This window comes from Sarcophilus harrisii, chromosome 1, assembly GCF_902635505.1.
Source record: "Sarcophilus harrisii chromosome 1, mSarHar1.11, whole genome shotgun sequence".
Lineage (NCBI taxonomy): Eukaryota > Metazoa > Chordata > Mammalia > Dasyuromorphia > Dasyuridae > Sarcophilus > Sarcophilus harrisii.
Genome location: NC_045426.1, coordinates 78,760,800 through 78,785,076, shown reverse-complemented (window position 1 = coordinate 78,785,076; position 24,277 = coordinate 78,760,800). Strand labels below are relative to the sequence as shown.

At 42.6% G+C, this 24,277-nt stretch overlaps 1 protein-coding gene across 1 annotated transcript in view; it reads right to left on the bottom strand.

Annotated features, from left to right (window-relative positions):
- LOC105749607 (zinc finger protein 425-like) overlaps positions 1 to 13,141 on the bottom strand; it is a 30,945-nt gene extending 17,804 nt beyond the window's left edge. Inside the window, exons 1-6 of the mRNA XM_031965629.1 lie at positions 12,962 to 13,141; positions 12,298 to 12,424; positions 8,161 to 8,319; positions 5,105 to 5,802; positions 1,344 to 1,787; positions 697 to 936 (exon numbers count right to left, since the gene is read on the bottom strand). Of these exons, the coding sequence (XP_031821489.1) occupies positions 697 to 936; positions 1,344 to 1,787; positions 5,105 to 5,802; positions 8,161 to 8,319; positions 12,298 to 12,424; positions 12,962 to 12,985 (1,692 nt within the window). The 5' untranslated portion in view covers positions 12,986 to 13,141. The remainder of the gene's footprint in view (positions 1 to 696; positions 937 to 1,343; positions 1,788 to 5,104; positions 5,803 to 8,160; positions 8,320 to 12,297; positions 12,425 to 12,961) is intronic.
- Between the last annotated feature and the right edge of the window lie 11,136 nt (positions 13,142 to 24,277).

The window sequence follows — 24,277 nt, the reverse complement described above, 5'->3', positions numbered from 1 at the left end:
CCAGCGGACTGCCCTTTGGGAGTTGGCTGCTGTCCTGTTTTGCCTTCTGTCAGTGGGCAAACTTTCTACGTTCGGTGCCTGGTTTCTGTCCTCACCATCCAACTCAAAGTGACCTCTGCTAAGTCCTCAGATGTGACGGCTTTTCCTCACCCCTTCCCTTTGGTGGCCTCCCTGCGGCTCTGACACTGTCCATCCTCCTCTTCTCCTTGAGTCCTCTCTCTAGGTTTTCAGGCTGCTTCTGCCCCCCTGCCTGGAGCCCACTAGCGGATGGCCTGGGTGACCACCGTTCCCCGCTCTCCCCCGCCACCTCCTGCCAGCTCTGCGGAAGTGTCCCAGTGGTGGGTGCTGCCCCCGGGAGGGGCCAAGGGGTCCCTCGCACCCTGCTAACTGCCCGGGACCACAGGCTGCGGCCCGCTCTCTACTGCAGAGCCACGGACAGTGGGGGAACCGCGGGTGAGGGCTGAGAAGCTTTAGCCCGGATGGAACCTGCTGAGAAGGGTTTGGCCCTCACCTCCCCTGGGGGGGGCGGGGGGGAGGGGCCTCAGCCAGCCCCCCCCAGCGTGGGGGAGGGGTGAGGCAGAGCCACAGCAGGAGGAGGCATTTACATAGTGACGGAGTGACGTAATTGTCTGAAGGTGTTAAGGGCCAGTGATCTTAAAATGAATGGCCTCCTATCTGACCGTGCGGAGGCCCCGCCTCATCCTCCTCCTGTAGGAGCAAGGCCTGGGGCTGGTCCCAAGACCCCCAGAGAGGCCAGTCTGAAGGGCATTCTGGCATCCCACCTCGGGCTGCCCTGCACTCCGTGACCCCCGGGATCCCACGCCACGCTTCCGCCTGGCTTTCTTTTGCTTCCATGCTGGGGGGGCTCCCGATGGATGCCCGACGGCCCCCGGGGCTTGTGCGGCCTCCCCCGCCCAGGGCGGGCTTTCTCTGCATCTAGAGGCTTACGACTGCGGCTACAAGGATGCCACACCTCCCCGACCCGGCAGAGGCCCTCTGCCCCGAGCCCAGCTCCCCCTGAAGGGCATTCTGGCATCCCCCCCCCCTCCCCCCGCCCGGAGTAGGGAGGCTGCTTGGGGCACGAGGCTGGGGTCTGGGAGGCACGGGGTCACGTCCCTTGGCAGCACTCGGGCCTAGCCGCGTGACCCCTCTCTCTGGGCCTCGGTTTCCCCCCCTGCAAAACAAAGGGTGAGGTCTCGATGGCTTCTTTCTGATCCCTCCCAGCTCAGCCCCCGGAATCCTCGAGCGCCGGACCCCGAGGCCGGGAGCTGTCCCTCCCGTGGCCCCTCCCGCAGGCCGGGAGCTCCGCCTCCCTTGGCCCGGGCCTCTGCAGCCGCTCTTACCGGAACAGGAGCTTCTGGGGCCGTGCCTCCTCCCCTCGGCCCGGGAGCACCGAGCCCTCCTCCCCTCGGCCCGGGAGCACCGAGCTTAGTGTCAGGGTACCGAGCGGGGGGCCACGAGAAGCTTCGGGGGACGCGCCCGCCGGCCGCAGGGTGGAGCTGCCACTTCTCCCAAGCCCCGCCCCCTCTGGCCGCGTCCCTCCTATCGAGCTTCTTTCGGCCCGCCCCCATCCAGGCCCTGCACCACCCCTCCTTCCAGGGCCTCTCTCGACCCCGCCCCTTCCGCTCCGCTCTCTCTCCCTGCTGCGTGCGCAGCCGGAGGTCTGGTCTTCCAATGCCGCTGGGGACTCCGAGCTGCGCCGGCCTCGAGGCCCGCTCTTTTGCAGCCGTACGATACCTTCGGACTTTCCGGGAGAGGCTGGGAGAAAACCTGGGCTCCTCTCCGGGCTGTCCCGACCCACTATTGGTCGTTGAGCGCACCATTTAATTCGATTGAAAATAATATTGGGTGCCTGGTTTTCGGTTCTGGTGAACTCATTAAAAAAAAGGCCCTGGCAGAGGAGAGACTTGCTGGAAGGGGTAGGATGCTGAGGGCCTCGTGTTGTTGCCACACAACTCGGCTACAGGAGGCGGGCCGCTGTTTACTGGAGAGGCCGTCATAAGGAAACTGCACTTGTCCTGCTCGGCAGCCAGGAATGACGAGGCTTGGTAAGGAAAAGCTTCCTCCTAACTAGCAACGTCCTCAAGGAGACTGGGCTACCTTACTAGGTGGTAGGTCTCCAGGCAAGGACTGCGTACCCATGTCAGGAATCTGTCGTGGGGATTAACTACGGTAAAGGCTGGACTGCCTACCTGGCTACCAGCCTTCCCAAACTGAGATTCTGTTGTCATTCGTTAGCTTCGAATGGATTGCAGTTTCCCCCGAGTTAATTCCTCCCCCAAACCGTCCTTTTTCTGTTAAAAGACACCGTCTTTTCTGTTATTCAAGCTCCCTGTCTTGAGATCCTGGATTCTTCCTTTTATCTCATGCTTTTATCCGATCAGTGGCTAAATTTTGCTCCTTAAGAGCTCCACAACACTCACACCTGCCCCACTTTTGTTTTCCATAGCTTTTCCCTAATAGGATATTGTCAGCCTTTCTTAGACGGTTACAAAAGCTTCCTTCACTCTCTTCCATCCTTCAAATGGCTACTATTCCTTCAACACAGACTGACCATGTGGATCTTCTCAATATTTTTCTCATTCCCGTTGCCTCCAATATAAAGTCAAAACAAAACAATATTCAGCTCCACAACAGGATCAAGAATCAGAGTTGGAAATTACTCCCAAGTGCCATTTAGTTTTTATCTAAAATAAAGTCCCCAGCATGATGTGCCTTGGTCATCCAGCCTTTGGTCTGAGCTCTCCTTGAGAGGGAACTACCATTTCTCATAGAAATCCATTCCATTTGTAGTTAATTCCTAGGAAGTTTTTTCCTCACTTCAAGCCTTTATTTCTCTTTTTGCAACTTCCACTTGTTTGTAGGTCTGTCCTCTGGAGCCAAATGAAAAATAACTGCTCTTTTACACACTTGCAGGGAACTGTATCTCCAATGACTTTTTGCTTCTTCAGGTTACCATAAAAGCAAAGTTACTTTGAATCCTGACTCAGTTTTGAAACGATGTAATTGTTTCCTCTTCTGAGCTCCTTTGGACAATCCCCCTGGACTGAAATATTTTCCCTCATTATGCCTTTCCCAGTCCCTTGCTTCTCTTAAATATTTCGTTTTTAATCCAACATATAAGTTATTTATACATGTTTGTTTGTTTTCTCCTCAGACTGAGTTTTCTGAGGGCAAGGGACTGTTTTGGGGATTTAAAAGAAGTCAGTGAGCAGAGATGGAGAGGGAAAATATTCTAGATATGGGGAGATACCCAGACAAAATGTCTGAAATTTAGAGTCATTAGTAGAATAGCAAGGAGGGGAGATTCACTGGATCTAATAATATGTGTTAAGGAAAAAGCTGTAAGAAAGCTGTAAAGGTAGGAAGCGGGGCTAAGTTATGAAGGGCTACTAATATTACTAAAATAATTTTTAGAGATATTCATGATAGTGACTAAAAAGTATAAGAAGTATTTTAAGAAAGATAAAGGAAATCAGTCAATTGCCAGATAAGTTTTAAGTCATATCAGTTTATAGTAATAACAAACCATTTATTATATAAATGTACAGTTATTACTACAGTTTATTATACTATGCTTTAAACAAAATACCTCCTGAAACTTTTAGTAAAATACTTATCACAGAAAAATGATTCACTGTTTATTATGGTCACTCATTGTTATTTAAAAACATGTAAATAAAATGTTATGAAAAATATAGAGTAACTCATGATTTCATGAATCCCAATAAATTCCCAGGAAACATTTTCTTATTCTAGAATTTAAAAGATTAACATTTGTTAAGAGTTTGAAAATACTAGTTGGGATGATGCCCTAAGAGTCACCAGGCCAAAAATGCACAGTAAATAATTTATCTAAGTTTGCAAAAGTAATTAGTTGGCCATTGCCAATCATATAGTGCTTTAAGGTACATAAAGTGCTTTATAGGCTTCAGTTATACGAGTTCATAAAAACTATGAGGTATGTTTATAGCCATTATCCATATTTTATATAAGAGGAAACTGATGTTCTGAATTAAATAACATTCATGATGCCAGAACTAATAAAAGTCCAAGGGCATATTTAAACCCTTAGGCTTCAGTACTTTATCTAATATACCACAACGGTTGTCTCAAATGTAACCTCCTGAGCCCCAGTTTCAATGCCTTTTCCATCACAAAAAATTCAGTACTACTCTCAGTCATTTTTTTTTTCAGCTAAAACTGATCCTGATGGATTTCTGCAGGCTATTTCCCCCGTTTCAGATGCCTTTCACCTACCTTCCCAGGTAAATTCTGACAATGTTAGCTGGTATTTTTATGTCTATGGTAACTAGTGAGATATACTTGTCTATATTCGTCTGTGGACATGTTTCTTTCTAAGTGTTTCCAGAGTCACTACATTTGGGAACTTGTTCAGTAGACTGAGCCGGCAGAGACTATGTCTTCTATTCCATCACATCCTCCCTAGTAGAGAGTTCTGCAGGAGACTACACAGGTTCAGTGCAGTCAGATGAATCTCCACAACTACAATGGGGTCTCAGGTTGGGAGGCTCCATTTATTATTGTGTCAGGAGCAAACAATAAGAAAACAATCCCACCAAGTTCCTCAACTGTAATAGCATGAAATCGGGACCACATTTTATAGGATCTTCATTCAGGGTGTTCAACTTAGCTTCACCCATTCATATTTAAGATAGGTAGGGGAAAGATTTCCATCCTTATCATACTGACTATTCCTTAAATTAATTTAGGATTATTTCTCAGTCTTTCAGGACCTAACTTTCTAGATTTTCCCAAAGAGTAAAAATATTTTACCAACAGAGAGGTGATCCATTTTGGTACATTCTTCCATGTTTTATCTTATTGAACAAAGACAACATTACCTAATTTGGTCACTCACATTATTGGCCAATTGTTATTCAGATCCTCTGAAGGATGCTATATGATCAGAATACCAAACAACTGCTTGTTCCACATAGAATTCTGACAGCTTGAAGTTCTTGGGATGACACTCTCATGCTGTAGGGGGATTGTACTAGGTAACATCTTAGGTCCCTTCTAACTGTAACACGGACTTTGAGTCTGTATTTGATAATCACTTGTGTGTCATGATTCTGCCTCAGCCCCAGTCCAGGTCCATCAATCCGAATAGCAGGGCCCTGTAGTGCTGTTTCTTGGTGTGCACTTTAACATGGGCTGTGAGCTTGGACTGCTTGGGGAAGGCCTTATCACACTCGCTGCAGCAGAACGACCTGGCCTTGCTGTGTCTGCGCTGGTGGACTCTCATGTCTGCTTTCATGCGAAATTTCTTGCCACACTCGGGGCACTGGAAGGGCCTCTCCCCTGTGTGCAGTCTGATGTGCTCGGTGAGATAACAATGTTTGGTGAAGCTCTTACCGCACTCACTGCAGGAGAATGGCTTCTCTCCCCTGTGCCGGCGCTGGTGGGCCTTCATGTCGGCTTTTAGCCGGAAGCACTCGTCACACTCGGGGCACTGGAAGGGCCTCTCCCCAGTGTGCAGGCGCTGATGCCTGAGCAGATGGCCCTTCTGGCGAAAGCTCCTGTCACACTTGGGGCACTGGAAGGGCCTCTCCCCGGTATGCAGAAGCCGGTGCCGCAGTAATTCATATTTTCCAGCAAAATTCTTATCACACTCGGTGCACCAGAAGTGTTTCTCTCGTCTGTGGATCCTAAAGTGTTTGGTTAATTGAGCTTTGTGAGGGAAGGCCTTGCTGCACTCACTGCAGTGGAATGGTAAGGGCTCAGACCAGTTCTGGTTTTGAGGACTTTCCTCTCGTCCTGAAGTTGATCCAGAATCCCCTGGAATGAAAAACAGATCTAGTCAGTGCTCGTGACCTGATCAAGTGGTGACCACAACCACAACCACAATCATGGTGTTCTAAGTTCTGCAGTGTGTTTCACATTCTTTATCTTATTTGATCTCTGTGACAATCCTGAGAAATTTTATGACTGGGGACATTGAAGTTCAGAGTGGTTAAGTTGCTTGCTCATGATCGTGGAGCTTCTAAGTGTTCATGGTAGGATTTGAACTCAAATCTTTCTGGCACTCAGGCCAGTCCTCATTTCTTTGTGCAATGATAGCTCTAGCTATCAGCATCTATCTTTGTAGTCTGCTCAGTCTGGAGTCAGAGACTGCACTGTCAGCAGTGGGAAGGAACATTGGATCTGGAATCTGATCTGGATTTGGGCCCTAGCTAGCTCTTATATTTACCAGTGTGTGACTACGCAGATGACAACCCCTGCTCTGTTGTGGGCACCCAGTGGCACAATGCACACACAATCCTAAAGGGCACTACAGAAATGTAAACCAGGGATTAATGTCTGTTGAACTGAATCTACCACTCTAGGTCCTTCTCCCAGTTAGGCCCTGACTCTCTGTCCTGTCCTGCAGTGAAAATCCAGTCCTTGTCTTGTGTTTCACTGCCAGAAAGGCAATCGATCACTCTTCCCCCAACATTTCTTAATTAACACAATGAAATACAACTAGATTGCTGAGACTGGATTGAAATTAGATTAGATGCAAACCTTAGGATGACAGGTAACAAATACTATATGTTAACCCCCTGAATGGAGAAGGTCAGGTGTGGAAGAGAAATGCTTTAGGAGAACTGAAAACATGTTTCTCCAATCTGTGGAATAACTTACACAGAGGTCTTTGAGACTCAGGATCCTTATTACCCCCTGAATTTCACCATTATATTCAAGAAACTTTCCAGGAAGATGCAATGTGGAGGAATATTAGATCTCTAGGGTGTGGAAGAGGAAACTTATGAAAGGAGCACTGAAGAATTCCTCGAGAAACTGTGATTGATTTTTCTACAAACTCTGATGGGCAAACAGGCTTGGCCAATGTTTATGATAATAAAAAAATAATAAATAATGGAATGCTATGCTATCATTTTAAAGGTTTCATTCAGTTTTCTTTCAACTGATCTGTAACAACGACCATGTAAATAACATAGTTAGAAAACACTTTAAACACATGACCTTATTTGACCTTTACAACCCTGTGAAGTAATGAATATAGTGTTTTACATGTGATGTAAATGTTTTCATCCTCATTTCCTAAGTAAACAAAATTAGAGAAAGCCGAACATCCAACTTATTAGTGACAATAGCTAACAGTTTTATAGCTCCTACTATATCCTAGGCACTATGCTAAGGGTTTTACAAATATCTCATCTGATCTTCACAACAACCCTGGGGAAGTGGGTACTATTATTGCCCCCATTATTGAGATATACAGGTCAAATAACTTGTCCAGAGTCACAGAGTTAATGAGTATCTGAGGCAGAATTTGAACATAAGGCTTCCTAACTCTGGCCCAGTGCTCTATCCATTGTGTCACATAGCTGGTACAGTTGTGATTGCTGCCTCTCTAAAACTCATAGGAAGATAAAAAGGGGAGGTGAGCAAAGAGGAGGCATTTAGCTATATTACTCCTGACTTTTCATATTCAGAAGTGACTAAGTTCCTGAGCTCAGTTATATCAATATTGGATGCTCCTCTCCTTCAAATCTGGATCTTGGACCCATTTCTCTATAAAATTTTAGAGACTGGGAGTGGTAAGATTACCCTAATAGAAGAAAGGATTAAGATCTCAATCTTGTTTGCTCTGAGAGATATAATCTTGACCATATTTTGGAACTTCTAGCCTATTTTATTTCAGGTGTCTTTTATTTAAGTAAAGGAGATAGCAGGAATCTCATTGTGATCTTCTCTTTCCTGATCCAGAGATAACCAGGAACCTCTAAAACTTTCCTTTTCCTCATTCTGGGACAATTCAAAAATTTCAAACCTTACTATTGGCTTATTACTCATTGGAAACCAATAGCCAGAAATGAAACAGTAACATCTCCCCTCATGATGCTGCGCATGGAACTTCCTGTCTCTTATTTTTTAAAATCCAGAACTTAGGGATCCTGATCATGCAGGAAAAATACAGAACTCTTCTCTGTATGCTCAAATAGAGTTAAGTCCCCATATGACAATAAAGTTTGCTTTGGGTCTTGAGCCCTGGGCAATTAGTGTCTTTTGAAGCCCATCCTGTCCAAATACCAAACTCCAGCTTAGTTCAGCATTAAGGGAAGACTAAAGTTTCCCAGCTAGGAACATAATTTTTTTTTGGTTTCACTGATCTCATCTTTTCTCACTCACCACAAAGCAGCTGCATTTTGGTGTGCTTCAACTCAAGACAATCATCAACTCCGGAGCCAATTGCCAGGTCTCTTGTCCCAAAGTTTCCCTGACCTCTGATGAACGGTTCTTCCCCCTGTTCAATCCAGGTGATCAAATCTGGTTTGGGAATGGCACAGCCTACAAAGATGTCACCAAAAAAAGGGAATAAAGGTTAAAAAAAAACTTAATTAAATGCACAAATTATACAAAAATATGTGCTGGGGTGCTCTAAAACAGAATACAACTTCACATTCTAGCAGAGTTAGGATTAACATATTTGGTTCTCAGCCACCTATGATTTGTTTCATATCTCCCCATTTCCCATATTCAAAATATCATTACAAGGTATATAGTCATTTAATAAAAAAGTTCAGATTATTTTTGTTTTGAGAATTCCTTAAGAGCCATTCAAGTGGACTCAAGATATTCTGGGCTAACAAGAAATGAGGCATCAGATCACAAAGTTTTGAAAGCAACTTACTTTAGCTTTCCTGGGAACAATTTCCATTACCTAGCAGAGTGAATGAATGCACCATGTTTTTAGAAGGGGAGTTGAATGATTTAAATGAAATTACTTAAAAACTAAGCTTTTTGAAAATGCTGTCACTTATAAAAACTCCGATATCCTATATTTAACTTAGTTTTTAATTTTTCTTTTGCTGAGGCAATTGGGGTTAAGTGACTTGCCTAGGTCACACAGCTAAGAAGTGCTAAGTGTCTGAGACCAAATTTGAACTCAGGTCCTCCTGAAATCAGGGCTGGTGTTCTATTCACTGCGCCATCTAGCTGCCCTATATTTAAACAGAATTTTAAAACCAGTTTTAAAAATCTTCCAAACAAAGAATTTCAGTGGACTTTCAAGCCACTTTAAAAAAATCCAATATTTTCTGATTAGTTTGCAGGAACAAATGACTGCTATGATGAGACAGTACAATGCATCGTATTTATATGGCCTGTAACATTTGTAAAACATTTTCCTTACAACAACCCTCTGAGACAGTAATTATAAGTACTGTCATTCCCATTTTAAAAATGAGGAAATTGAGACTCACAGACAGGAAGTCACTTGCCCATTTCAAATAACTAGGTAAGCTCTAGAGCTTGCATTTGAGGACAGGTCTCCTGGTCTCACTACTTCTTTGGACAGCCCTCTGTTCAAAGTTACTAATGACTTTTCCTTTGGCAAATTTAGCAGTCTCTTCTCAAATATTGTCCTCTTAGATCTCTTTGTAGTATTTGGCCATATTGATCATCTCTTCCTTCTTCTCCCCTTTAGGTTTTCTTGACACTGCTCTCTCCTTATTCTATGTGTATGATTGTTCCTTCTCAGTCTTCTCTGTTGAATCATTATTCTTGTCACTTATGTGGGCATCTATCCTATAGCTCTATTCTGGGTCTTCTCTTTTACAATAGCAGTCTCCAAACTTGTTTGATTGTGCACTCCTATTAGTAAAAAATTGAGTATACACTTTGAATGTATGTATATTTATTTATAAATTATATACATATAATTTACATATTATAAAAAAAGCAAAAAAAATTAAAGGATAAGCTAAGGTAAACTGTATTAAGATACTTAATAAGCAAAAAAGGTTTTGTACTGTTAATAACAGTACAAAACCTATTTTGAATTTTTATGGCTCACTTGTCAGATCTTATTAGATTGTCAGTTTCTAATCTCAAAATATGACTGATGAAAACCTTACAGTAGAAATATGAAAACTGTCAGCTCTCCCATTTTCTTGTTCACTTGTATTCATATTAATGGCGTCTTTAATTTGTAGGTATTTTTGTAAGCTATTTGTTATATGAGGGTTGATTTAATCACAACTAGACAATGAGATGTATCTGTCACCTGTTGCAATATGCTAAAAGTGAAGTAATCAGCGAAGGCACCATTTCTATGATGTGGAAATCCTTCTCTTCATTCAATGACTGTATGCCACATGGACTGAGTGAGGGTACCAGCACCAAGTGATACATTAAATATTGGTAAAGCTTAATTTCTTTTTTAAAGGTAAGGACCAAGAGACTGGACCTTTGTTTTTAGTGATACTGTGAACTCATAAATGAAGAAACTCCCTCTACTACTGCAAGTTGGTACCTTCTTTGCAACTTAAGAGGTTTGGAGAACTGCCTACTGCTCAACAGTCAAACACAAGGCCCTGGCTGCAATCCCTACTTCTATATGATTTTGACACCACTGGCCTAGGGCACAAAGTTAAATGGTTTATTTAGAATTACACATTTAGTAGTACTGAAGGCAGGAATTGAACTTAGGTGCCCCCTTCCTACTTCTCCCTTACTCCCTTTTGCATACAATCCTATCTGATGATACCGATCTCTTTGCTCTTTCTCATGTATTAACATCTATTCTCCTTACTTTGGTCATTTTCACTGGCTGTCTCTCAGGCCTAGAACTCTTTCCCTCATCTCCATCTCATAGATTCTCTGGTTTCTCTCAAGTATCTGCTAAAATCCTATTTTGTGCAAGAAGCCTTTTCCAGTTCTCCTTAATCTTAATCCTTTAGCTTTCCTCAGAGTTCATCTCCAACTTGTCCTGTATTTTAACTTGTTTGTATATGGGTGCTGGCATGTTGTTCCATCAGAGCAGGGATTACAGTCTGCTTTGAGCTTGGCCCATTTTTGGGCCTATGGTATGATGCTTACCTGATTTCCTCACTCCACTATGCCACACTACTTTTTACTGTTTAAATAAAAAAAAAAAAAAAAAATAGAAACAGATGTTCTAATACTTTCTTCTTTATCTCAATAGATTAGGCTAATGTTTCCACTTTGGAGATCAATGTTCTATACTAAAGGTGTCAAATACATGGCCTGTAATACTTCCAAATATGGTCCAACCAGATAAAAATACAATAGGAAAATATCAAATTAAAAAAATGCAATAAATATAAGACAACATTACATTTTAAAACTAAGTCAATATATGGAGTGCTAGGATCTTTATATACAGTGTGGTGGCTCCTGTGCCTATTTGAGTTTGATGCCACTTTCAGAGCAGACATAGGAAAAAAAAAAATCTAATTGATGGATTAGTGAGGTTCATGGCATATAGGCAAGTAGGAAGAGTCTCTGGAGTTCTTGTTGTGTGTGCTTAGAAAAGATTTTTTTTCGCTATTATGCAAAACCAGTGATGGCAAGAGTATATAAAACATTTAATAGACTTGAGGTAGCACTGTATCTGGCTATCCTAACATCAAAGTCTGAGCACATATATTGAATAAATTCCTCAATTTCTAGGTGATTCACCTCAACTAAATAATTATGGTGGCTATCATGTTACTGTTTTATTTTTCACCTTCCTGGTGCCTAGAACATAGTAGGTGCTTTGTAAATGAACTGAACTGAATAAGATTGTCTTCTATTCATTCATTAAAATCTAAGCACTACTTTAAAAGGTAAAGTTGTGGGGAGCATCAATCAGGACTGAGATTCTGAGAACTCATCACTTGTGGATTTAAGCACCTGAAGCTTTTTCCAAAAAAAAAAAAAAAAAAAAAAAAGCTTCTCATAAAAACATCTTTTGAATCAGATTATCAAAATCTATTCATTATTATACCAAAGCTGTAAAAAAAACCCCAAAACTCTGTATTCCACATATAACAAGATATTTATAGCAGCACTTTTTGTTTCAGTGAAAAACTGTAAAAATTAGGTGCCTATCAATTGGATGATAGCCGCATGAACAGTCACATATGAAAAGTGAATGGAATGAAATGAAAAATGAAAATGAAAATAAAGGAATGAAGTAAAGAAAAATATGAATTCAGAGAAAGTGGAAAACGTGAAGAAGAATGAAGCACAAGTAATATAGGTAGTATATAATTAGGACAATACGCATGATTATATCGATTACAATCACAGAAATGAAACCACCCCCAAAACACAGCCAGTATTGGTCTGAGAGGACAGAATTACTTTCCTCTTTGCAGGGCAGCAAAATGCTTAGGAGACTGCAAACAATCATTTCTGGGGGCTTTATTTTAAGCAAAATAGTTTTCTTTGTGAAAGAAGGTTTTCAATTGGTGGATGGGCGTGTGGGTGCTTCCTGCCCCCCCCCCCCCCCCCCCAGTTCCCCAGAGTCGCTCTTACCCAGGGAGACCAAGGTCGCGTAGTTGGCCTTCACCACATGCTTATAGAGCTCCTTCTGCCACTGCTCCAAGGTCCTCCACTCCGGTTCCGTGAAATACACCATCACATCCTCGAAAGTCACAGGCGCCTGCAAACACGGAAACAGCCACGACAAACACTCACGCAGCCTGATTTAAGTTCTATTTTACCCACGTAGACGAGCCTTTCTCCACACAATTTATGACCCCACCGGGGGGAAGCGACCGGTGGCTTCCGAACCACACGCGTCCGAGGCGCTTTCATCGGCCACGGGGGAAGCGCTTCGGGCGCGGCGGGGAGAGGTCGCCCGCCACGCTCCGGCCAGGCCCGGCTGGCCAAGGAGCGGCACAAGTGCCGGCTGGGCTCGCTGCAAGGGGAGCTCCTGGGGGCCACCGCTCCCCCCGCTTGCCCGTCGCCCGCTCCCTAACCCGAGTCTTGGGGACCACAGAGCCCTGGGTCAAACCCGGTCTTTCTAGGGCTCAGTTTCCCTCTCCCTCTCCAGGGGGAGGGGCCGCGAAGGCTTCTGGAGGCGACTATCTGGGCCCGTCCGCAGATTCCGCGCTGTCCCTCCCGCAGGCCGCGGGCCTTCCCCGAGAGCTCCGCTTCCCTCGCTCCCGGTCTTTGCGGCCGGACGGGGCATTCTTACCCGAGCAGGCGCTCCGGGGGCCATGGCCTGCCAGTCTCGGAGGTCCCGGGCTGGCCGCGGGCATGGGCCGCCGTCAGGCCGCGCGCCATCCGGGTCACGCCCTCTCCTCCCCGTAGGGCGGGGCCTTCCCTTCCATTCGCTGCTCCTTCACTGCGCCCCACTGTGGGCCGGCGGGGGAACTCCAGGAGCCGAGGGCCCGCCTCCTCCCAGCCGTGCCGCGTGGCTCCTAGCTCATTTGAGCCGGCGACTTGCCTTAAAGAACGCAACGCCTCCCTCGTAGGGCTGGGGACGGCAAGGCCCGGAGAGAGACGGGTCTCGCCCTGGGAGGCCTCTAACTTGCAGGCCGAGGCTTCGTTCTTGTGGCCCTGCAGCGGCCCGATGCCCGTACCAGGGGTGGGGCTTCCGGGGCTTCACACGCAGCAGGGGCTGCTGAATATTTAACAGGCGACTCCCGGGAAGAAACATTATACACACGGGATAGTCTAACATTCAGTCCGCACCAGGAAGAGTTTCTCCGTCACTTTTTAAAGTCCAGACAATCGATAAAAACAATGCACTGATTGGGGTCCTGTATTTGGCGCCGAGACGTGAATGCTCACCCTGAAAACTGAACAACCAGCGGAGCAGTCAGAGCTTGCTCTAGCCCAGTATTGGGCTTGTGTAAAAACGTCAGCCGTCTCCGGGTTGCAGAGCCATAGGCAAAGGGAGAAACAGGGTCGCTTCTCCGGCGTCTCTGCTGCCCAGCCCGGAAACCAGCGCCCCCGGGCATAATGGTCCCGGAGATCGCCCTGCTGCCCCGGGCTAGGGTTTTCATCTCTCCATCGCGCTTCACAGGGAGGTGCATCCCGAGGCCCCTTTGGAAGAGTCATTCGTGGCTTTCTCAGTCTACATTTTACTCCAGCTTGGGAGTGATCCGGCTCCCAGCTGATAACCAGGCCCTCTCCGTAGAGACTTGCCACGCTGACATCCTCTGTAGTGAAGTTCCTTTCCACTCCCACAGTCTGTGTCCCGTGCTCCCATCCCTCCTCCCACAGTCTGTGTCCCGTGCTCCCATCCCTCCTCTCACAGTCTGTATCCCGTGCTCCCATCCCTCCTCCCACAGTCTGTGTCCCGTGCTCCCATCCCTCCTCCCAGTCTGTGTCCCGTGCTCCCATCCCTCCTCCCAGTCTGTGTCCCGTGCTCCCATCCCTCCTTCCAGTCTGTGTCCCGTGCTCCCATCCCTCCTCCCAGTCTGTGTCCCGTGCTCCCATCCCTCCTCCCACAGTCTGTGTCCCGTGCTCCCATCCCTCCTCCCACAGTCTGTGTCCCGTGCTCCCATCCCTCCTCTCACAGTCTGTGTCCAATGCTCCCATCCCTCCTCCCACAGTCTGTGTCCCGTGCTCCCATCCCTCCTTCCACAGTCTGTATCCCGTGCTCCCATCCCTCCTAACTTTAAATACTAGGATCCCACTGCTGTGCTTGGATGTGTGAATATCTGAGTTCAGATCGCTGGATTGGCAGTTGTTTGTGTGGCTGGATACACTATTCCCAGGAAATCACAACTTTTCTGAGCTCATGAAATCTATTGGTATGGGGCTCTCCTCATTGGTGGAGATCAGTGCCCTTCCTGGAAGGGTCTGGGGGTAGAGTTAGCAAGAACAGAGAATGGAGAGGTTCACTCTTCTTTAAACTCTGGGTCTTTTTCTGGTGCGTCTGACTTCCAGACTGAGAAGAGAAGGTGGCATGCTAAATCGACTCCAGAGACTGGCAGGCGAATAAGCCTGTGGGAAGAAGGCCCCGTAGTCTCTGTTGTGTCCCCACTCCCTGCTTACTACACTAGAGACTTTGGGGAACTCCCCCCTTGAGTGAGATCTGGGACTCTCCTGGCTGAGCTGAGCTATTTTTCTCTCAGTTGAGTGTTTAGCCCTTATCCTATAGATTTGGTATAATAATACTTGATAGAACTGTTGAAAGACTTGAATGAGAAAATGAAGGCAGATAGTCGGAAAACTTTAAGATGCTCTAGAAATGTTAGTTATTATGATTATTACTTTGTATAACAGAGCCTGTCACTACTAATTCTGAGAAGAGAAGAAAAGGGGAGAGGGCAGGAAAAAGGAAGACATCTCACTAGTAATGGAGATGAACATGACAGTCCAGCCACAAACATTCCCTGTTTTTTTACCCCATCTTCCTTTTACTGATTTGGATTCTATGCAATAAGGGTAAGGGCTAAGGGAAGAGAAGAATATTAATGTACAGCTGTAAGTCTTTTTTTATAGCGTTTTTTCCCCCATGAGTCAATTACTTATTTCAGGGAAACCTATATACTTTTGATATTCTTTCAACTTGAGTTATTCAAATAATTATAAGTATTCTCTACCCAGTTTTTCCTCTGTGGATCCTGAGAATAATTTGTAAAACAAAGTAAGAACTAAAACTGTACATTTGGTTTGAAATGCCAAATAAAATGCCATCTTTATTTTTCTTTTGTTTGGAGAGTAGAGATGCAGATTTAATTTAGATAAAAGCATTAGTGCATTAGTACATGATCTTCCTTTCACATTCCTTCACTGTAATGCCCCTGTCCTGAGTATAATCTCTATCCTTACTCCTTTCAGCTTCCTTTTATGTCTTTTCTTCATCTTTAGACTAAACTTCTTGAGAGCAAGTACTTGATTATTTTTGTTTTAGAGTTTCTTCTTTAAAAAAAAATAGGTACTTAACAGTGGTCCAAAGACATTGCCTTGAACATTTTAACATTTTAGATACAAAGTAATAAATTAAAAAAAAAAAGGATTGTACTTGAACCTGAATTTCTATTACACATAATTTGCTTTTCCTTGAAAGTACATACATACAAAATTCAACTGTAACTTTCATAGCTGACCTGCTTGTCTATGTTTCTTTCTGGTCTACCTTCTATTTTCTTCAAAGCATTAAAAAAAATCCTCTTTTTTTGGGAAATTTATGACAATCTTCTCTTACCTTTATGGAAAAAAAGAAAAATGAGCAAATACAAAAATGAGCTTCTTTTTAAATGGTATGAGTTTATCCATCCATCCATCCATCCATCCAAGAATGTAGTAAGTCCTCTTAACTTGTTTCTTGCCACTGAACATTGGGCTGATGATTAGTTCAGCTTTATTTAGATGCAACTCATACACAAGTCAAGATAGCACCCTTGTGATATCACTGGTCCTCTTCAAAAACTAAGACAGCTATTACTGCCTTTAAATGTCTGCCCTGAGAGGAACTTACTTTTGATAAATTTCCAACTCTGAGCTAAAACTCATTATTAATTCTTATTTAAATCTAACTTGTATTAAGATTTCTTTGATCTTTAAATACAAATACAAAGGACAAACAACAATCTCAAAAATATTTTTGAAGTTATAAAATAAGCAGACCAATTTCCATAAGACAGTAGAATTTAGACAATCCTTCAGAGCACTTTTTAAAAGTACTCTCTTAATCCTCAGACTAAGCTCTTGGAGAAGGCAGAGTTATGTAATTTCATGGTTCTTAGGATAAGAACATAAATATTGGGGCTTAGTATGCTATTAAAATAAACAGCCTTAAATTTGCAGTCAGAAGACTTGGGCTTCTTGCGAGAGATCTAGGCTTCTGTTCCAGATGGTAATGTCATTTGTATAATGGTCTTCCCATTCAGATTCAATATAAGTATCATTTTTCTAAAATGGACAGACTAGAGGCAGTACTGAAACCATTGGAGAGAAGAAAAAAAACAAAACCTAAGATTGAGGGACTGTGGAGAATCAGCCCAGATCTGGAAAAGTCTTTGAAAGCACTGATCTCAGGGTCTGTAATCATCACCACTTTGGACTGCTGTGGACTTCAAAAGGTAAGTTTTAACATCTCTTTGGCTGATGGAATTGATGCTGTTCTAGTGGCAGTGCAGAGAATTGTGGGAATCCCTTTTTTGGTCAGGGGTGCAGGTCCAATGTGAAAGAATTCATGAACTTGAAATATTAGTGGCAAAAAAGGAAGTTTTATTGGTACTGAGGAGTCAGTTTTGCTAGGAAGGCATATTTCTGAGTGGCAAAGTCCTGTTGGGGAAATGGAGGTTAGCACTGTGCAGAGAGAATGTCTTCACAGTGGGCAGGAGTCCTGCGAGGCAGCTGTGCCACAAGGAGAGAGAGGTCCTTTGGCAGAAGCATAATTCCTACTTCAGACAAAGATATGGAACCAATGGAATGAAAATCACTTTGAAGGCTTCTTGAATGGGACTCCTGCTACCCAGAAGATCAATGGGGGGTGGTGGGGAGGAGGATTTGCCTTAGAAAAGGCCCAGTATGGAAATATGCCTTCTCCGGGACTCTCTGGAGTCTGGGAGGCCCCAAATCAAAGGGGACACAATTTGAGGGTGATTATTTTACAGATAAAAGGGGACACAGTTTCACCCCCATCAGAATTCCCTTGCTTTCTATTAAGTGTCCTCTTCCTTACGTGATAGACCTGGGGATTGGAGGTAGAAGGGAATGAAAGGGAGATCACTAATTTTGTTGTATTTTCTCCCTTATATTTCATGGATCTTAGTCCATCTGATCACAGGGTAGACTTTCCAAGGGAGAGACGGCCAGCCCTGGGTTGGTATTTCAGTGAAACAAGAGTTGGAGGAACTGATGCTGGGAACAAGAGATGCTTATGAACCAGATGGTTACAGTACCTAATGCTGCCACAAGGTGGTAGGCCAAGATTAGTTTTTTATTATGCATTTTATTACGCAGTTAGAATGTAGTTTGCCCTTCCTTCTCTAAGAGGACCATGGCATTGGGGAGCGATGCCAGGACATGCAAGTGAATTGGATTTAAGTGAGACAGGAGTGTACAAGGTCACCTGCCTCACTTTCCCCTCTGAAGCCATCTAAATCCAGTGGCAACGTCTACATCAGGACGACTGGAGATGGCACTGGATGCAGTGAGAGGCCTTGACCTTTTTAAGTTAAGAGTTTAACAGATCTCAGTTTGATTAAGGCAATGCCCAATCAGTGATTAAGACTAGAGCAGAAAAGAGACAGAAAATGGTTTCATTTCCCTAGTCAAGGCAAACAAAACAAAACAAAACAAAACAAAACAAAAAAAAACCCAACAACAACAACAAAAAAAAACATCTGGGAGGGAAAGATCCAAAACAGAAATAAATGCTATTTCCATTCACTCTGACCAGTTAGGGCCTAAACAATGACCAACAGGGGCATAGTTTTGTTGACCAATCATTGAGAGCCAGAGTAATTTGGGTTGAAGGTCCAATGGCCCTTAAGATAGAAATCTAACCTATAATTCCAAGATATCTTGTGAGACTTCATCTATCAAAATTTACATTTCTTTGGGCAGAAATACTGCAGGTAAGAATATGATACCTTATTTAGACAGAGGGAAAGAAAAGGAAAGATGAGAAGCAAAGAACTGTGCTGCTTAAATGGCTAGTTACAGTTGGATCCCCAATGGAGCAGCTCCTAATCCTACTCACAAAGGTCATTGTTTGGACCTTGCATTGGGTGACCTGGGCCTTTTTAAGCTAAGGTCTTTAACAGGTCCCAAGTAGTAATGGTCTCAAGAATGGAAAAGATGTGTATTGTATCTTGTCTTCTGGTTGTAGTTTTCTATGGGAAGGAAAACAGGTATAGAATTGAAGGTTCCAAGTTGTGGTGCTGGAGAAAACTTTTGAGAGTCCCTTGGGCAGCAAGATGGTCAGGCCAATCAATATTTAAAGAAATTAATTCAGGCTGTTAACTTGAAGGTAAAATACTGAGTTGAAGCTAAAATAGTGTGGCCACATAATGAGAAGATGAGACTCACTGGAAAAAACCGTTTCTGGGAAAGATTGAAGGCAAAATTAAAGGGGATGGCAAGGGATGAGATGATGATATCATGGAAGCAACAGATTTTGGACAGACTTTGGGAGATAGTGTATGAGAGAAGGGTCTGGTATGCTATGGTCTATAGGGTCATGAAGAGCCAGACACAACTGAATAATTGAAAAGCAATATGTCAATATGGAATGGGTGGCTGCTTCCCAAGGGAAAAAGCTGCCTAGGTTTTAGAGCTGGAAGAGTTGTTAGAATTTACCTAATCTAAAAACTTATTTTACAGATGAAGAAACAGATCCAGAGAAATTAAACCACTTATCCAGAGAAATTAAATTACTTGTCCAAAGTCACACAGGGAATAAGTAGCAGTTCTTATCACCATAACCCACATCCTCTTTTGCAAGTACATTGTTATTTTCTCTCACATCACTCTGGGAATATCTATGCTGATACATCATCTGTTGGAGGTTGGCCTTAGAGGGTCCTTTTGGGGGCTAAGAAAACTTTGCTAAATTCATCATTCTCAGGTGTTCAAGGGCTCTTCAGAACTTTGCAAACTGTCCTTTCCATCACTCTCATCCAGGTAACTTGTGGTGCAGAAAGTGGGAGAATGCTGTTAGTACTACATCAGGAAAGCCCTGACTAATGGTTGTGAATTACACAAGGACTATTTAGATCGGTAGATACTTCATTCTGAGCTAGGGGAAGATAAAGTCTGGATAAAACTAAAGTCTTGGCTGGCCTGGAGCCCATGATAAGTAAAGGTGAGATGTCTACGTCCAGCGCAGTCATAGTCAGGGCTCACTATGAGTCATTGCTTTGTAAAAGTAACAAACCTGAGCATTTGGACATGTGTTACTTGGTGTCCTGGGATGTCATCTTGTAACTGAGGTAGGAGAAATTGGTGTGGGAGAGTGGGGTGATGGTGATTTTTGCAGGGAGGGAAATATTATAATATTTTGTTCCCAGACCAAATTAACTTCCTCTGTGAATCCTTTTCTGACCTCTTCATTCCATATGAATTGGCCCTGCAGCTTGAATAGTGAGGGAACCCCCCCCCCAAAACAGACTCAATTTCTTACTGTTCAATATGTGGGTGGCCCTTTTCCCCAGTGATACTCTAAACCTCCCAGAGCAGAGAAACTGTTTTGTTTTCCTTTTTCTCCCCTTCAGCTTCTAGCTCTGTACGGGGGACATATAACAGCTGCTCAGATGATGATTATAGAATTGCTTAGTCTTAATGCTTAGCTATGGGCTGTGGAGGAAGGCAACATCTGGGATGTATTTACAGGAAAGCAAGAAAGGGCAATGTTGGGAGAGCATGTATTTTGATCATTAGGAGAAAGGGAAAGCAGCTGTAACAATACTTCAATCCACCAAAAGAGTTTTCATTGTCCCCTTGATTCAGATTACAACTTCCTTTACTATTTAGGAAACAGTTTTATGGCCAAAAGAAAATTCCTAAAATTAAGTAATGAAATTGATGCAGAAAGGAAGAAAAGGAATGGAATAGCATTAATTAAACAACAAAAAAATACAGAGGAGAACAGAAAGAAATTCAGAAGGGGATAAGACAAGTAAGCTTTTTGTTCCTTAATTTTACACAGTATACTATAACTTGTTTAAATTTACTACATTTTAACTTTATTTTTAATTGTTATATTTTAAAACTACTATATTTTAAAAGCAAAAAACTGTAACAAAAGTTCTCAGTTTCATATATAATCTCCTTTTCTGTTCTTTGTTTCTTGAAATTGTTAAGTTTATGATAAAAGAAGAAAATAAAAAAAAAAGTAGAATATTGTGCTGTCTTGGCCATATTCTTTCAGGGTATTGCCAAGAAAATCGGGATCCTGGAGGTGAATGCAGGTTGGTAGGGTGGAAATTTCTCCGGGTTCCCGTCCTTCCCAGAAGGGGAGTTTTGCCTTGTTCTTGGGACTTGTAGAGGGGGGCTAATGTGAATCATAGATCTACCTTGATTTGGGAAGAAAAGCTGAGAAATCACAAGAGTTGGAAGAGAGGAGGGACAGTAGGATCAGTGGCAGCAAGTGAGGGACCTGGACAGTGGAAGGAAGCCTTAGGGGAAGAGAATGGAAGAGAGCAACCTCCATGAGTTTGTCACTCCTGTGTCAGAAAAACATGCTTTTCTGGTACTATTTAGGAATGGTAGGTTTTAAGTCAATAATTCTTTCTATCATTTTTTTCTTTTTCTCTCTTTAGAAAGCATGGGAAGACCTATTGATTTCACCTTTGCAACAGCTCTCCAACATTACCCCTAATTTTTTCTGACACTGAAGACCCTCATCAGCTCGTATGTGAATTAGGTGCAATAACCTGCTGGTAGGTCTGCCTGCCTCAAGTCTTTCCCTATTCTAGTCCATCTTACATCAGTGATGTAACTAGAGTGCCAGGATGACTATGTTAGTCTTTTATTGAATAAACTTTAATGGTCCCCTGCATCTACTTCCCAAGTTTATTGTGCAGATCAAATTAGATAATATTTATAGAATGCTTAGCGTAGTATCTGGTACATTTATATAATATGTATAAATGCAAATTGTTATTATTGTTGTTACCAGCTTCAGGATAAAATATAAAATGCTATTTGGAATTCAAAGCCCTTCATAATTCAACTCCCTTCTATCTTTCTAGTTTCTTATACCCTACTCCTTGCCAAGTATTCTTTGGTCAGTAATGCTGGCTCCCTGGCTGTCGCCCCAATAAAACACTCCATTTTTCAGCACCAGGCATTTTTTTCTGCCTGTCTCCCATACCTGAAAAGCTTTCCTTCCTCAACTTTACTTGCTGACTGTTCTGACTTCCTCTAAGTCCCACCTAAAACCCCATCTTCTATAGAAAGCCTTTCCTAACTTCTCTTACTTCTACTACCTTCCCTCTCTTAATTATTTTCTATTTATCCTGTATATAACTTGTTATTATACGTTTGTTTGCTTGTTTTCTTCATTAGGTTGTGGACTCTTAGAGGGCAGGGTGTGTCTTTTGCTTCTTTTTGTATTTTCAACATTTAGCACAGAGTAGATGCTTAATAAATGTTAACTGACTGAATGACTGACTTGGAGATTTGAGATGCAGAAATAACTTGTTGGATCTAGAAGGAATTGGAATAGCCATTGGGATCAAGGGAGAAAACCAAATGAGTAATGGACAACATTTCAAATAGGAACTGTTTGATACGCACTTTTAGTTGAATCATGAGCATTTTTTTAAAAAAAGAAAGGGCAGAGTGTTAGGTGCTTGTTCATTTGCACTTATTGGTTCTGAATGAACAACTTGTCACATGTGGGCATATACTCACCTGTTGCACAGAGACAGATATAACCAAATAAGAAGAGATGATTTTCTTGTTCTTGGCATAGGGCAGGTATATTTATTTATATAAATTTATATCTATATTTTTAATTGAAGCCCCAAAGTCCACTTGCATGGGACTGTCTCTTCATTGATGGAGATGAATATTCTGCTCTGCTTGAGGTTTGGGGCAAGGTTGTAGAGGGTCTCATCAACTGGGGAAAAGCTGAATAAGTTATGGTATTGAATGTGATGGAATATTAATAAAAATGATGAAAGGAATAGTTTTTGAGAAACTAGGGAAGACTTATATGAACTGAGGTAGAGTGAATTGAGTGACCAGAAGAACAATTTGTATGATAATAATAATTACATTGTAAAAACACAAATTTGAAAGAGATAAGAATGATAATCAGTCTAATGACTAACCATGATTGCAAGATGCTTAGGTTAAAACATACTGCCCATCCTGATAGAGAGATGATGGACTTAGAGGACAGACTGAGGCATGAATTTTTTTTGGATATGTTCAAAGAAGAAGTTTGCTTTGCTTGATAAAGCATAATTGTTAAAGTTGTTTCTTTTTTCTTTTTTTTTCCTCTATTTTTCCAGTGGAGAGAGGGAAGATAGATTTTTGTCTAATTAAAAAAATAGAATTTAAAAAGAATGATGACAGGATAAAGAATCAGATTATAATACTACTTTGACTTCCATTTGGCAGACTTTAAAACCAGAATTATAGAATGTTGTTCTCTTTTCTTTGCAAATGGAGCATGTAACCACAAATCTAAATTTGATAATTTGCAGTGTCTAATATTACAAAGTTCAAGGAAGTGCTTTTTAACTAAAGCCTTGTCAACATGAAATATAAAAGGATAACTTCAAAGTAATTTTTCTTGAAAATCAAATTCTTTTCATTTAATGGTAAAAGAAAAGAACTAGAAGGAAGCAAGAATAAAAAGTTATTACTGTGTTTAATTGGGGATGAAACCTGGAGAACCAAATTTGATTCAGCCTTCATATTATGATTCACTTGTGCAAAGAATTGTTCTCAAGTAAATTTTCTAAAGTACATCTTTATAATTTTTAGTTCATTTTAAGAGCTGTAATTGTGCTTTGTAAGCTGGATTTTCAGAGCCATAATTAGGAATTCTTGTATATGGGAAGAACCAGTTAATTGTGGTGGTGTACATGCACAGAAAACAGTTCTTCTTGGGTGTAGTCTTATTGAGAGAAAGTGTCCCCAGATAGTTCAATTCTAGCTCCTGTGGTATCATTGATAGGTATCTGGTGGTTCTGGGCTTCAGGAGAAGGAGGGGAAGGGAATGATGATGGCCAAAAGTAGAAACTGGGAGATGAGTGACTCAGTAATGAGATCCTTAGAGTGGGCAGTTTGAGACTGGAGGAGAGAGCAGAAAGGGGTTTTTGTTGAACAGCATAGGCCAGTGAAGCACAATAAATCTGTGCTGAGAAAGCATGCCCCCTTGAATGTTGGCACCCTGAGGCAAAGTGCAAGCTAGTTCCGTAGTTTTTGCTCTGTTTAATCTCAGTTCTACTAACATAAGTAAGATATGATCATACAAGAACCTTTGTCATTATGCATGATTGCAGAAGTGGCCACCATCTTTATTCCTCCCCACTTGTTATTTCCTTTCCTGAAAAAAGACTCACTAGAAGATGCTGTTATGGGGTCAGGATTTGAAGTAGTGAAGAGGTGAAGGGAATTCAATTCCTTCTCTTGACAAAGACAGAGAGCCTGGAATGGTCCATTACTACAAGTTTCAGCAAGGCTTGCTTGTGGTGATATGCTAAATCCTGGGAATAGTCTCGGAGAAGATCATCATAGATGCTCTCCTCTTACTATAATCTGACCACTCTTATGGAGGCAGTGTGGTATGGTTTATAAAATGCAAGATTTAGAGTCAGAAAAACCTAGTTTTAGTACCGGTTCAATCACTTTCCTAGATGTATGATGACCCTGGACAAATCACTTAACCTTTTAGCTTCAGTTTCCTCATTAATGAAACGGACATAAAGTAGTATTTCCCTCACAGGATTGTTGGGAGGCTCAAATTAAATTTTATAGATGTGTCTATGTAGAAATATATACATGGTCTGAGTTCTTTTGTAGTTCTTTATCTATGACTCTCATTGTCCTTGCCTCTCCCTTCATACTTCCTTGGGTGGCTTCAGTT